Source organism: Gopherus flavomarginatus, chromosome 21 (genome assembly GCF_025201925.1).
Source record: "Gopherus flavomarginatus isolate rGopFla2 chromosome 21, rGopFla2.mat.asm, whole genome shotgun sequence".
Classification (NCBI taxonomy): domain Eukaryota; kingdom Metazoa; phylum Chordata; order Testudines; family Testudinidae; genus Gopherus; species Gopherus flavomarginatus.
In genome coordinates this window covers 11,349,243-11,365,415 of record NC_066637.1, presented here as the reverse complement: position 1 = coordinate 11,365,415, position 16,173 = coordinate 11,349,243, and the positions used below count along the sequence as shown (strand labels likewise).

General features: G+C 45.7%; 1 protein-coding gene across 1 annotated transcript in view; it reads right to left on the bottom strand.

The window, feature by feature from the left end:
- PEX14 (peroxisomal biogenesis factor 14) overlaps window positions 1-15,303 on the bottom strand; it is a 105,830-nt gene extending 90,527 nt beyond the window's left edge. Inside the window, exons 1-2 of the mRNA XM_050931820.1 lie at window positions 15,246-15,303; window positions 139-186 (exon numbers count right to left, since the gene is read on the bottom strand). Of these exons, the coding sequence (XP_050787777.1) occupies window positions 139-186; window positions 15,246-15,281 (84 nt within the window). The 5' untranslated portion in view covers window positions 15,282-15,303. The remainder of the gene's footprint in view (window positions 1-138; window positions 187-15,245) is intronic.
- Window positions 15,304-16,173: the final 870 nt, after the last annotated feature.

Here is a 16,173-nt window from a genome sequence, read left to right as displayed (position 1 = left end):
AGACCTTCTCTCAGCACAACACATGCGCCTAAGAAGAGAGAAAGTATTCATGCAAAATGGTGCAACTAAGGGAACAATTTGTAAAACTCAGTTTAATAGTCTGAAAGGAAATTATATTCTGCATCTTGATAAACTCACCAGTGGCTCCCGAGACACAGCATTCTCAGTCCCAGGAGAAGAGCCAGTCTGCAAAGCAGAGAGAAAAGAAGAGTGAGGTTACAGTGCCACCTGATGGACACAACTAAGAGTGCTTATATGTTAAGGCCTCACAGTACCGGACCAGGATCTAGGCACACAACCACTGACATGAAAGGCAGCTCTGTCATGGACCAAAGATCACACATGACCCAAAAGGCCTGGACATCAGAGATGCTGAACTGCTGCAACTTCCATTTAATCCAATGGAAGTTGCAAGTGCTCAGCACCTCTGAGGAGTCATTAGTTACCACGAGTCAAAGAAATCGCTGACAGACAGATCATTCATGTCATTTGAAAGAAACGTACCTGATAATTACACTTCAGAAGTAAATAGGAAGGTGACCTAAAGGACAGATCTTGAGACTGGAAATCAGTATGCCTAAATTCCTAGCTGCACCACTGGACTCACTGTGTGATCCTGGGCAGGCCATTTCCCCACTCTGTGCCTCAAGTTTTCCATGTGTAAACTAAGGATAAAAATTCACCCACCTCCCAGGATTTAATGTTTGCAAATGGCTTTGAATTCCATAGAGGGGAAAAGTTGCTATAGAAGTCCAAAATATCATTATTAAATTGAGTTCAAAGGTACCTCTCTCTGGTCCAGTGTTTTATTATCCTGTGTAGAAAGACTGAATTTAGTCTGAAGCTGGGCATGTCCCATTTATGGGATATAATAATGCTTTGAATTTCTTTAGCATCATTCATCCAAGGATTTCAGACCAAATTCATAGTAATTAATTAGGCCTCACAGCAACTTTATGAATTTATGAATGATATTTAACACTTGCATGGGAGTTTCTATTTCCAAAGAGCTTTACATTTAACCAAGATACCAAGGCAACAGGCACCTCAGAAATATATTCAAGCTTACGACTCCCCAGTGAGCCTGGAATTATCACTCTCGAGTTACAGATGTGGAAACAGAAACACAGAGAGTTGAAGAGAGTTGACTTGCTATCTGACCTAAAGCAATGGTCAAGCTGGACTTAGAACTCAGGAGACCCTAGCTTTCAGGCTCAGATCATATTTTAACCTTGCTGACTGCCTCACCAGTCCAAAAGCAGAAATAACTTTATCAAAGACCCATGTTTCACCAGCACAAAACACTGAGTCTACTTTAGTGTGCAGAGGCCCCTTTCCCTAGCAAAAGCTGGAGTTGTGTGTGCATGCAAGACCCTCATCTTAAAAACCATCAAGTAACACCACAAAGTCTCATGCCATACCTACACTACAAAATTATGTCGACCTAACTTACGCCGGCACACAGCCATCACAGTTATTTAATCGCTTGCGTGCGCACACTTGGCTCCTTGCATCGGCAGAGCACATCCTCATCAGCCGCACTTGTATAGATTGAATTGTCAGTGTGAGGTATTGTGGGACGGCTCCTGAAAGCCAGGAACAGTTGTCTGCACTGATACTGCGTTTACCCAATTACATCACCAGTGACTCTATGCTGCTCAGGGAGGTGGTCTTACTAAATTGGCACAGAGAGATACTTACATCGGTGAGAGCGAAATTTAACTGAAGACACTTCCACAGCTAGATCGACACAAGGCAGCTTACATCAACCTAACCGTGTAATGTAGAACAAGCCTCAGAGACCTTCTTCCCCATGCTGTCTGACTCACTCTTATACACCATATCACACCTCTTAAGTATCTCAAATGTTCTCCATGCTAAAAAATAAGACATTGTGTGTTAGGAACAAGCATTTACCACAAGAGGGCGCCAGTAATTCACTGCACTGCAACCTCATTGCTCCCAGTCATACTTGCAGCAGTACCAGGGCTCAGATATAGCCTCTAGGTCCCCATATTGCAGGCTCCATTACCCTTCTGAGTGCAGGAGACAGTATTACATGGCACCAAGACAAGGGTGTCCAAGTGCTAAAGTGCATGACAGGGTGCGGAAGATAGCTCAGTGGTTTCAGTACTGGCCTGCTAAACCCAGGGTTGTGAGTTCAATCCTTGGGAGGGCCATTTAGGGATCTGGGGCAAAAATCTGTCTGGGGATTGGTCCTGCTCTGAGCAGGGGGTTGGACTAGATGACCTCCTGAGGTCCCTTCCACCCCTGATTATGATTCTATGACCCCATCTCCAAGCTACTAAGAGGGGGACACTATCTCCCCACTACAAGCTCTTCCATTGGCCTCACATTCACTCCCTCTTACATATGCACCCCTGCTTTTGAGATTTTATAGCAGGGTCAGAGCAAGCCACCAAGTGAAGGTCTTCCCTCCAAAAAAGTGGGAAAAATCTACAGATTAAAACAAAAATGCAGTTGGTGTGGTTTATTTAGAGATCAGGGCTAAGCTAACCCCTTGGAGACTGCAGACATCTGCATACCTCACAGTAAACACTCTGTAGTCTGGCTGGTTTTCTGGAAAATGCTGGTGTCCAAAGGGTTAGTATCAGGAGGAGGCTTTCAAGGACCCTACAGAGTAGAATATCAAAGTGTGGGGAGGGCACCTTTCTTCAGGACATTGTGGGAATTCGGTCAGGTGTTTAAGATGGGAGCTCAGGTGTGGGGATCCTGAGTCCTACCTGTTCATTTTTCTCACTCTGGGAGCCTTAGGAGTGGCCTTGTGGTTATCTTGTCTGGGGAGCTGAGCGAGTTCACTTAACAGCACTTATGAGCAATCTGCAGAGGATGATGCTGGGAAAAAAACAGGTTCACCCTCTATCAGCATCACCCCTTCTGAGAGGTGAAACCGATAACCCTGCAGTCTCCCCCACCTTTAACAGGTGGCAAACTAGAGTTTCTGGGTTGCTAAGCACACAGCACCAAATCCAACCTCAATCACAATTCCCAACAGTTTGGACAGCTAAGAGTTCACTCTTCCAAGTCTAGAAACCATGTTGCAAGCTCCCACTGTGCATTATCTGGAGGATAGACATTGAAACATCCACTTATCTATTTACCACCAGTGAGTGTGAAGTTCTCTGTAGTGAGTTTGAGGATATAAGCATTTCTGCCGATTTTAAGCCTTTTTTTTTTTAAATAAGTTTATGGCCCTTATGATTGCAGAGAAACCCTACCAAACATGAAGTGTAACTTATGTAACCATGTCTGCTCAAGTCTGCAGTAAATCAGCTGCAGTGCCTCTGCAGCTGCTCATTTCTGATGATTGGGAAAGCTAAGTGAACTGACACAACATTGGTCTGTTTTACTGCTGTTCTTTTGAACCCAGGGGTTAAGAGTGAAACTTACAAGAATCAGGTCAGGTTTACCATGTTGATGCTTGGGAAAGGACCAGAAAAAAATAATGGAGCTGTTGCCTCCGGATGTAGCTTGTGGCCCTCCCCACAATCTTTCCTTTTGCTCTCTGGCTAGTAGGTATCTCGTGCATCTTTCAAATCCTGGAGAAGGACAGTAGGAGCCTGTGTGTGATATAGGTCTCCATTCTACAATCCTGCAGGACTACTCATTAACAAAAGCCTATATTAGGGCAGACATATCCTATGACAGCGAACACAGCTTTGCACAGCTGGTGAGGTACTTAGTCAAAGGGAGTCTATAAACCACAAAATAACTGAGGCATAGAGTCCTGAGGCCATCTCACCACATACTGACACAATGCCCCAGCACCAAGGCCACAAGATCCTCCAGGACTTACTCTGACACACTGGTTGGTAACTCTTCTCCCCATGCTCTCACCCCAGCACCTAATGTACTTAGGGACCATAAGAGGAGCCCTCTTGTGGTTAACACTGTGCTGTCTATGACTGAAAACCAACTGAAGTCAATGGAAAAAATTTCTGAGAACAGGCAGAGCAAAAGGTACACTGATAAAACTCTTAATGAAACCCTAAAAGCTACACACAGCTATGGAGCAACACTCCTCTATGCCACTATTCCATAGATCTTCTGCTTACGAAAATTGGTTATTCAGAATAAGTACGTTTGGCCCTTCTGTAGTACTTTCCAAGGAATTCAACGTAATTTTTCTAGTACTAATTAAGCCTGACACCCCTAATGTGAGGTTTAATTATTCCTATTTTGCAGCTACAGAAACTGAGGCAACAAGAGGTTAAGTGATTTGCCTAAAATCACAGAGCAAGTCAGTAGCAAAACATAGAAAAGAACCTACTTCCCTGATGTAACACTGCAGATTGTACAACTGTAGGATATTCCACTAGTTCCCTGAATATGCCCATATGCACTTCCCTCTGGAGCCTAACCAATATTTGCTGTGAACTCACTCCGCACATGTGGAACATTTGGCTATTCCTGGAAGTTGTCTGATGCTGGATTTGCAATGATTAACTCCTCCATATAAAGCACACGTTACTCTGGGAAACCATACATTACACTTATCAATAGGAATTTGGATTCTGAATACTCATAGGACAAATACTGAAGCACTCTGATTGAAAGCTGCCTTGAAATTGACTAACCATATGCATCTGACTTATGAGTTATTTATGGTATCTTGATTGTATCAGCCATGTTTACAACTGTTCATAATGTAGAGGGAGAGGGTGCATTTCCCTTGCAGCAAAGCTTCCAAACACAGGAAACTCAAGGGACGATTCAAAGTTTAAGGAGCTAGTCTCATATGACATGGAGCACATCTCCTCCAGTTCACTGGCTGAGACAATATATTAGCGCCATGTGATGGCTGTTCAGAAGGCTGAACGTAGAGCTCAGGTGTCTACATCACAGAACACCTCATCCCTTGTTGCAGTCTCAGCAGAAAGGTCAGAGGATAAATATGTAAGAGACAATGGCAGACGTGGGGTAAGGTTGCCCTGATATTATCTCTGAAGCAATTAGAGGAATTAAGTCTCTGCATCTGTAAAAACACTAAAATTTGCTTTGATCATCCCCTCCCCAAAACAAAACAAAAGACAGCTGGGCATTGGGACCACCCAGACCAGATCAATGTGGCTTTAAAAGTGTTATTAGCCACACATGTAACATTTTAATCTTTAGGTCCTGGTGGTCTCCTTTATCTCCACTCTTAATCATAGATATTGTATTTGTAACTATGAAAGGTGTAGACCAACAGTGCTTTCCATCCACATGACCATTTCTCCTGTTTCTGTCCCTCACATTAAAAATAGGTCCAACCTGTCTTTAGCCCACTCTGCTCTGAAGAAAAGAAAAACCTTGTATACTGCAAGCATTGTGCTTATGGATTATCCTACCCTAGTGGATACAGCACCCATATTAGTACCAAGTCCCACTGTGGTGGTCTATACTATTATGGTCACCATTTTTATTAGACTATGATAAATTTTGTACAAAGTATATGTTGAAAGGTATTACTTGAAGACTCATAATCTGCTGAATATTGTTGTCTTGGTAAAATGTGTGTATCAACATTGTATGAGACAGTATTAGATTCCACTAAGTATCTTTGTTATAACATGCCCCAAGGTTAAGACAAGCAGGCACAAACCAGTTTTTAAGAGACAAAGACACACTGGCACCCCCAAATAACTATCAACATTGTCAAGAGGGTTATTGCTTACTTAAGCAGCTAATCTCCAGCAATGGGAAGGTGTGATTAAGAAATTTACATTGAATCACAGGAACATTTCAAATCTCAGTCCACAAGGTCCAGAACAGACTACCTGTCACCACGACTCAGTAAGGATGTTTCTAGCACAAGAAATTGAGTTATAAAGCAGGGGGGATTCTTGATCGTACCTCTCCTGCTCCCACTTCTCCCCTCATGACATCAGTGACTCCCAAAGAACTGAAGTAAGGGGGGAGTGGTCCCAGGCCAGAAGGAGACCCAGCCTGTGAAATTCACAACAGCATATGCTGAGACAAAACCTTTGCTTTTAGGTTCACTTAGCTTTTTAAGTCAGGTATTAGCTTGCCTTTTACTCTTTTATTTCTTTTGTAAACAATCTTGACTTTTATGCATTATCACTTGTAATCACTTAAAATCTTTCTGTAGTTAATAAACTTATCTTATTGTTTTACCTTAACCAGTGTGTTTGGATTGAAGTGTGTGGGAAGCTCCATTTGGGATAACCAAGACTGATGCATATATCACTTTCCTTTGATGAAATGACAGGCTTTCAGTAGTGTGCTGGACAGTACAAGACACACGTTTCGGGGGGGGGCGGGGCCAGGGAGGGGAGACAAGGCTGGGACTAAGGGCTTGTCTACACTGGCACTATACAGTGTTGCAACTTTCTCGCTCAGAGGTGTGAAAAAACAGACACACACCCCCAAGAGCTGTAAAGTGCCAGTATAGACAGTGCACCAGCGCTGGGAGCCGTGCTCCCAGAGCTGGTAGTTACACTCCTAGTGGAGGTGGGTTTTTTAGAGTGCTGGGAGCCAGCACTCTGCCATGACCACACAAGCCATGTTAAAGCACTGCCACAGCAGCGCTTTAGCATTGCCAGGGTAGACTAGCCCTAAGAATTTGCAGGTATCATCCTGTACGTAATTCATGAGTGACTGGTCACAATGCTCATGTATTTAGCGGGGAGTGAATCTGCATGCTGAAGGCTGTCTGAGCAGACCAGGTGAGGAAGTTCTGACAGCATAACAGTGTAAAAGGCACCCCATGCTAGAGAATTAAGGAGACAGCTCTTCAATGGTCCAGATTGTACCCCGGGGGAATGTCACACCCACTCAGGCAGCCACTCCATAGTTTCAACCCTTTTCTCACTCACACAGACATACTATATGCTAACTTCTGGGTGACAGGAGTCTCAGCTTGTGTGTGTAATTATACAGCTAATTAGGTGTCACTTGTATCCCAAATCAAGTGGCCTGGAAATTTAAAACATTGTTAGCTGACCCAACAGCATCACTGCCAAAAGTTTTAAAAGAAATTCTAGATTTTCCAGTGGTATCGGGATTCAGAGTTTGCCAGAAAAATCAGAGGCCAGGGCTGGTGGCTTGCTGAGCTTGAGCAATCGAGTCTATTGCCACAGAGTTTCTTGGTAGTTCATCGATCCGATGACGACAAATCTGAGCAAATCATCTATTGTTGGTCTCATGGTGTGCCCTCTGATGGCTATACAAGCCAATTCTAGAGGTGCACATTTGACTGCAGATGGTGCATGGAAAGTTCGCAGTCAGTGGGTTGTGCGTTGCTGGTGCTCTGTGACGTCGTTCGCATGCCTCTTGTAGACGCCGGCAGCGGTCTTCCTCAAAGGCGATGCAGGTATTTCTGACTGTTGCATGCCACTGTGTTCTGTCGATGGTGGCGTCCTCAAAGTCCCTGGGTTTGATACTGCTATACTGCAGATTGGCGCCAAAGAGTTCAGGGTTAACAGAAAAGCTGATGCCTCAAGGAAAACTGGAAAACTGATCTTTAAAAACAGTCCTGCTCATCTCTTTGCACTGTTTCTCTACTCTTCCCCTGGTTATATTATTAGGGACATTCACAGAAAAGAAGGATCTTTATTGTTATTTGATTTCTTAAAGGAGGCACTGTCACAGTCTATGAGTCTAAAAAGACATCAAAAGTATATTTAGTAAACAAAAAATAAATCTTTTACAAACCTCAATAAAAACATTTATGGCCTTTTCAGAATTTTAACAGGAAACATGCTGAGGACTAAGTATTAATAGACCACACCGGGTGGTGATAATACTCCACACCTCATGCTGAACTCTGTGCAAACAATAAACAAACAGCATCCATGGAGGAAAAGGAAGTGCATTTTTTAGTTCTTTCAGCTTCAATGTAAGGTACTGATGTCAAAATTCCCACTGATTTCAATGATAGTTGGATTGGACTCTGCATTAGTTATATTGGTAAAGACTTTCCAAGTGGCATTACAGTTTATCAGATTCCTTTACAGAACGTTTAAAGCTAACAGCCCGGGCAGATTTCCCAGGTGACCCACACGTCAGTCCCAACCTTTCCCAAATTTTCATCCTGCTGAGATGTTCACCCAAGTGAGTGAGAATGGCTCATAATGCCTGTGCCAAAAAGTACCACCAAGGATGACCGGCCAGTCAAAAGTCCAGCAAACCTATCCCTAAACTGCTAGCATCAGCTTAGGGCTGGGTCCATGTAGAGATCTGCACTGGTACAAGCAAAGGTTTGAGTTTAAAATAATGTATCTAAACAAGTGCAAACCTTTGCATGAACAGCCTTACTTACATTTTCATGGATTCGTAGATTGCAAGGCCAGGCAAGACCATTGCAATCATCTAGTCTGACCTCCTAGTGCACAGGCTAGAGATTTCCCCCAAAATAATCCCAAGAGCAGATATTTCAGAAAAACATCCCATCTTGGTTTTAAAATGACCAGCGATGGAAAATCCACCACAAGCCTTCATAAGCTGTTCCAATGGTTAATTACCCTCACTTGTAAAAATTTGCACCTTATTTTCAGTCTGAATTTGTCTAGCTTCAACTTCCACCCACTGGATCATGTTATACCTTTCTCTGCTAGACTGAAGAGCCTGTTATTAAATATTTGTTCCCCAGGTAGATACAGGCTGTAATCAAGTCGCTCCTTAATACTGTATTCTCTTTGTTAAGCTAAATAGATTGAGTTTCTTGAGTCTATCCCTATAAGCATGTTTTCTAATCCTTTCATCATTCTCATGGCTCTTCTTCGAACTCTACAATTTATCAACAGTGGCATATCAACATCCTTCCTGAATTAGGGACACCAGAACTGGATGCGGTATTCCAGCAGCAATTGCACCAGTGCAAATACAGAAAGTAAAATAACCTCTCTACTCTTACTTGAGATTCCCCTGTTTATTCATCCAAGGACTGCATTAGCCCTTTAGACCACAGTGTTGCACTGGGAGCCCATGTTCAGCTGATTATCTGCCATGACCCCCGAATCTTTTTCAGAGTCCCTACCTCCCAAGATAGAGTACCCCATCATGTAAGTAATGCCCCACATTCCTTGTTCCTAGATGTATACATTTAGCCTTATAAAAAGGCACATTGTTTGTTTGAGTCCAGCTTAAAAGTCGATCCACATTGCTCTTAATCATTGACCTGTCTTCATTATTTACCACACCCCCAGTTTTTGACCCATCTGCAAACTTTATCAGTGATGATTTAATGTTTTCTTTAAGGTCATTAATAAAAATGTTAAACAGTGTAGGGCCAGAACCAAGCCCCGCAGGATCCCACTAGAAACACCTGTTTGACGATTCCCCATTTGCAATTACATGCTGACACCTATCAGTTAGCCATCTTTAATCCACTTAAAGTGTGCCATGTTAATTTTGTAACGTTCTAGTTTTTTAATCAAAATGTCAGGCAGTACCAAGTCGACTGCTTTACAGAAGTCTAAGTATACTACATCAATACTATTATCTTTACCAACAAACTGGTAATCTCATCCAAAAACATATTAAGTTAGCTTGATAGGATCCATTTTCCATGAACTCGTGTTGATTGGCATTAATCATATTACACTCCTTTAATTCTTTATTAACTGAATCCTGTAACAGCTGCTCCATTATCTTGCCTGGAATCAATGTCAGATTGACAGATCTATGATTACCTGGGTCATTCTGTTTATCCCTTTTAAATATGGGCACACTTGCTTTCTTCTGGAACTTTCCTTGTGTTCCAAGTCTTATTGAAAATCAACATTAACAGTCCAGTGAGCTCCTCAGCTAGCCTTTTTAAATCCTTATATGCAAGTTATCTGGACCTGCTGGTTTAAAAATGTCTAACTTTAATAGCTGCTGTTTAACATCATCCTAAGAGACCAGTGCAATGGAAAAAGTGTTATCGTATGATATGACTTCATTGTCTGTTTCTTTCCCAAATGTGGAACAAAAATATTTATTGAACATTTCTGCATTTTCTTCATTATTATTGATCACTCTAGCATTTCCATTTAGTAATGGACCAGTACTATTGTTAGGATTCTTTTTTTGTTCCTAATATTTATAAATGCCTTCTTACTGTCCTTAACTCTGCTGGCCAAAGATTTCTCCTTGTGTCTCTTTGTTTCCCTTATAAATTTTCTACAATTCCAAGCTTTTGATTTATATTCATAACTATCAACTTCAAAGTTTAGTTTAAACCTGCTTCCAATCAATTTAAACTAATCCAAATTAGCCACTCTCAAACCAAAATAAGAGTGTCCATACAGGGGTTTACATTGATTTAGTTAAACAAGTCCAAGTTTGTATGTGGACAAGGCCTAGGAGTCCGTGAACTCTGTTGGAGGCAGATATTAACTTCAATACATTCCTCCCTACTGCTGAAACCTCACCCAGGCCTTCATACCTCCCTTCCCCTCTTCTTTATACTTCAGCTCTCTCCCCTGTCACCTTCCCAAGTACCACCATGTGCAGAACTGCACACATACAGAGCAGCTACATCCTCCATCTCCTCCTCAGGCTTCCTACATTCGCTTCAGGATCCAGTTTAAAATTGTCCTTGTAGTCTTTAATACCCTCCTAGTGCTTGCTCCAGCCAACCTCACTGGCCTTGTGTGTCCCCACTTCCCTCCCCACTCAGAGTATGTCTACGCTACAGGTGCTACAGCGGCACAGGCACAGTACTGAAGTTATGCCACAGTACTACCATAGCGTAGACGCTTCCTACATCAACTGAAGAGGTTTTTCCACACCCGTCATGCTATTGTAATAATCTTTGTACAAAATATGCCTTGCGAAATATCATCTGAAAACTAACAGCGCACCGATCAATAATATCATGATTAAATATATGTAGCAACATTATATGTAAATTTATGAACATAAGCTGAAATCATGACTGAAGTGGGTTTACCAGACAAGTCTGAGGAGTTGGTAAACCTGTTTCTCAAAGACAAAGGACAAGATGATGCCACTAGCCAAGTGTCACCAAACCTGATGGTCAATCACCTATCAAGTGGCCATTCTTTGGCAAGCAATGGGGGCTGGAACAAACAAATATGCATCTTAGCAAACAACAGAGAGGAACCTCTTTCACCACCAGACTCCTTGACTCCACTCTCTCAGAGGAAATGAACTTTATTTAGGGGTAACCCTCAGGAAAATGCTTTTCAAAAGGTGACTGAACTATAAAAGTGAGGTCCATAAACACCTCAAGTTATCTCTCCCTATCCTTCTCTCTCTTTTTCACCTAAGAACACAAAAGAAGCAGCCATTAGACTTTGGGAAAGATCCTGACCTGAAAGCTGGTCAGCCCTGTTGCTGTGAGTATGTGGTAAGAATTTTATCTGAACCCAAGTCTAGTGTGTTGAGTTTAGTAATGGGAAGCATTTTATCTTTACTTCTCTCATAACGATTTCTGACTCTAATGCTTTATACTTATAACTTAAGTATAGTACTTAAGTTAGTACAAGTATAAAGCACTCCTCGAAAACTTGTTTTATTCTTTAATCAAAACTAATCCAGCATTGTGAACTGTGTGGGTAACTCCATTTATGCTGGCAAACTGTTGTATACTAATCCCTGTAGAGGAGCAACAGACCTAATATAGCTGGATTACCCAGGAGAGGGATGGACAGTGCAGAACTCATGTTTTGGAGGAAAAGCAGGGACTAGGAGTGTATTGGGATCATCATGCAAGCAGTAATCAAGGCTGGTAGAAGCCGGAGTGTGACTGACTGGCAGGCTGCAGCTATACACAGACATTCAGGGTGTTATCTGCATGCTGGAAGGCTATTTGTGAGCAGCTCAGGTGGGAGCTACAGTAGCATAGCATTGCAAGGCACCCAAGTTTGCAGGGCAGGGGTGACACAGTCCCTCACTGATCTGCATTGCACCCCAGAATGTCATAAAAGGTAATCCACCTCCCCAAGTGGCAGTAGCTAGGTTGATTGTTCTGTTGACCTATCCACACATCACGGGCTAGGTGGGCTTAACTGTGGCACTCAGGGATGTAGCTGTGTTGATCTAAATTTGACATGTAGACCAGGGCCCAGTTTATCAAAGCATTTATGTTGTACTCGTCGCAGTGATATCCTTAACACAGTTGGTGCACAAACCTTTTTCTCTGCCACACCTGCTAAAACAACTATTATCACACACTACCCCACTAACTGTCTAACTCATTCCAAATCCCAGCTGAAATGAGTCAGATCTCCCTTCTCTCTCTAACGATATTTTTTCTATTTCAAACGCTTTATCAAATTTTACCAAAAGATGCAAAAATAAAAACGCAGGTACTGTCTAGGGGCCTGGCCTGAATGTCTCTCCCATTTAGAATTGCATTTGATTATTCTAGTGTATTGCGCCTCATAAATCAGTTCCTGCTGAAGCACAGACTAGAGAGTGGGACTAAGAGGCCCGATTCTGGAAAGTCTATCGTTAGCAGCATCACATATACCTACCAGACCAGACAGACAATCTGGAAAAAAACTCACTGCAGCCAAATAAGGCAACTCCCTCCCTAGTCACAATCGAAGTAGACCAAGGTATCATATGATGACAAGGGAGTCATTTACAGGGCTTCAGCATTCCCAGCTGGAAAGAGAGCACCCATGCACTTTTCTAACCCATGGCTCACAGACTCCCTTCCCTGGAGAGCAAAATGGCTCAAGCTGGGGAAAGAAGAGGGGGACCTTGTTGCACACACATACACGTAAACTCTCATGGGGTGGAGGAATATAGGCAAGGGGGATCCATGGCACACATACCCTCCATTACACAGGGGGCAAGGTGCAACCCCCCATCCCCAGAGGTTATACGGGGGGGCTACACAGAGGGCAGGGCACACACACTCATCCCCAGAGGAGGTTACATGGGGGGTTACACAGGTGGCAAAGAGCACACCCCCCTCCCCAGAGGAGGTTACATGGGGGGGTTACACAAGTGGCAAAAAGCACACCCCCGTCCCCAGAGGTTACCTGGGGCGGTTACACAGGGAGCAAAGAGCACACCCCCATCTGCAGGGGAGGTTACATGGAGGGTTACACAGGGGGCAAGGAGCACATCCCCATCCTCAGAGAAGGTAACATGGGGGGCAGATTACACAGGTGGCAAAGAGCACACTCCCATCCCCCGAGGAGGTTACATGGGGGGCAGATTACACAGGTGGCAAAGAGCACACCCCCATCCGCAGGGGAAGTTACATGGAGGGTTACACAGGGGACAAAGAGCACACCCCATCCCCAGAGAAGGTTATATGGGGGGCAGATTACACAGGCGGCAAAAAGCACCCCCCCGAGATTACATGGGGGGGTTACACTGGGGGCAGAGCACACCCCCTCCCCAGAGGAGGTTACATGGGGGGGTTACACTGGGGGCAGAGCACACCCCACTGCCCAGAGGAGGTTACATGGGGGAGTTACACGGGGGCAGAGCACACCCCCTTCCCCAGAGAAGGTTACATGGGGGGGTTACACTGGGGGCAGGGCGCACACCCCCAACCCCAGAGGAGATTACATGGAGGGGTTACACTGGGGGCAGAGCACACCCCACTCCCCAGAGGAGGTTACATGGGGGGTTTACACTGGGAGCAGAGCGCATACCCCCATCCCCAGAGGAGGTTACATAGGGGGGTTATACTGGGGGCAGAGCACACCCCACTCCCCAGATGAGGTTACATGGGGGGGTTACACTGGGGCCAGAGCACACCCCACTCCCCAGAGGAGGTTACATGGGGGGGTTTACACTGGGAGCAGAGCGCATACCCCCATCCCCAGAGGAGGTTACATAGGGGGGTTATACTGGGGGCACAGCACACCCCACTCCCCAGATGAGGTTACATGGGGGGGTTACACTGGGGCCAGAGCACACCCCACTCCCCAGAGGAGGTTACATGGGGGGGGTTACACTGGGGGCAGAGCGCATACCCCCATCCCCAGAGGAGGTTACATGGGGGAGTTCCACGGGGGCAGAGCACACCCCCATCCCCAGAGGAGATTACATGGGGAGGTTACACTGGGGGCAGAGCACACCCCCCTCCCCAGAGAAGGTTACAGGAGGGGTTACACTGGGGGCAGGGCGCACACCCCCATCCCCAGAGGAGATTACATGGGGGAGTTACACGGGGGCAGAGCACACCCCCTTCCCCAGAGGTGGTTACATGGGGGGGCTACATGGGGGCAGAGCACACCCCACTCCCCAGAGCAGATTACATATGGGGGTTACACTGGGGGCAGAGCACACCCCCCTCCCCAGAGAAGGTTACATGGGGGGGTTACACTGGGGGCAGAGCACACCCCCTTCCCCAGAGGTGGTTACATGGGGGGGCTACATGGGGGCAGAGCACACCCCACTCCCCAGAGCAGATTACATATGGGGGTTACACTGGGGGCAGAGCACATCCCACTCCCCAGAGGAGGTTACATGGAGGGTTTACACTGGGGGCAGAGCACAACTCCTTCCCCAGAGAAGGTTACATGGGGGGGTTACACGGGGGCAGAGCACACCCCCCTCCCCAGAGAAGGTTAGGGGGGGGTTACACTGGGGGCAGAGCGCATACCTCCATCCCCAGAGGAGGTTACGGGGGGGGTTACACTGGGGGCAGAGCGCATACCCCCATCCCCAGAGGAGGTTGCATGGGGGGGTTACACTGGGGGCAGAGCACACCCCACTCCCCAGAGGAGATTACATATGGGGGTTACACTGGGGGCAGGGCACACCCCACTCCCCAGAGGAGGTTACATGGGAGGGTTACAGAGGGGGCAGGGCGCACACCCCCCTCCCCACGGGAGGTTACATGGGGGGGTTACAGAGGGGGCAGGGCGCACACCCCCCTCCCCATGGGAGGTTACATGGGGGGGTTACAGAGGGGGCAGGGCGCACACCCCCATCCCCATGGGAGGTTACATGGGGGGGTTACACTGGGGGCAGAGCACACCCCCCTCCCCAGGGGAGGTTACATGGGGGGGTTACAGAGGGGGCAGGGTGCACACCCCCCATCCCCACGGGAGGTTACATGGGGGGGTTACAGAAGGGGCAGGGCGCACACCCCCCTCCCCACGGGTGGTTACATGGGGGGAGGGGGACCTGAGGCGCACACCCCACCCCATGGGGGCTCAGACAGTGGGGCAGGGCGACACCGCTCCCCATAGGGTGCAGCAGGCACATACCGCTCCCCCTGGGGAGTTCTGTGGGGGAGCAGGGGGCGCACACCCCAGCCCCGCTACCAGCGCGCGAGGGGAAGCCTCCGCCCCGTTTACCTGGCCGGGCTGCTCTGCCTGCTCTGAGGAGGCCATGTTTCCAGACCCGGCTAATCCACCCCCTTCCCTATGGATGGAACTACCTCAGCCCCGAACCCAGGCAGAAGCAGTCACTTTCCGATAAACTGATGGGTCTCTTGCTTGGGGGCTGCCTTGACCGCTACCTGCAATGAGTCTGTCCGGTCTCTGAACTCCCTCGCAGGGCACAGCTGGCGGGGCGGTCGTGAGCAGTTTCAGCTCTGAGGTAATTTTTCATTTATTCTGAGGTTATTTTTGGGTCATAGCATAATTAAAAGCAACTGATTTATCCACTATTGCTTCCATATCATTTATTTATAGTTCATAGCTATTTATACAGTGTGTTCCATATTTAGTATATTATGTTATACTTGCAATGTATTTAAAATAAGATACAGTGACTGAGGCCTCATCTGCATGCAGGATTTAAAGCCTATTTATTGCCATAGCTATCAATATTAATAATAATAAGTGGAAATTGTACAGCAACAAATCTGGCTTAGTCTAGTTAGTTGACTTCAATGGGACTGTTTTCATGAGTAAAACAATAAGCTTGCCAATGTGAGTGATCCTACAAGATCAGGCCTTTAATTAAGCTTGATAAAGGGGATTTAAAAGTCCACTTTTGCACTGCTTAAGTTAATGACAAAACTCTTATTGATTTCAGTGGTGTCCTATTGCCTATTACTATTTCATTGGTTTGGTTTGCACACACAATTATTTTTCATTATTATGTTATTTTGATAGCTCCCAAAAGCATACTAGGGGCTAAACAGGACTAATAATGGGTCAGATCCTGCAAATATTTATGTGAGTAACTATATTCTTGACTTCAGTTGGATTACTCACATGAGGAAAGTTAGGACGGGGCTACACAAGAGCTTCTTCACTGGATTGGGGCTATACTGTT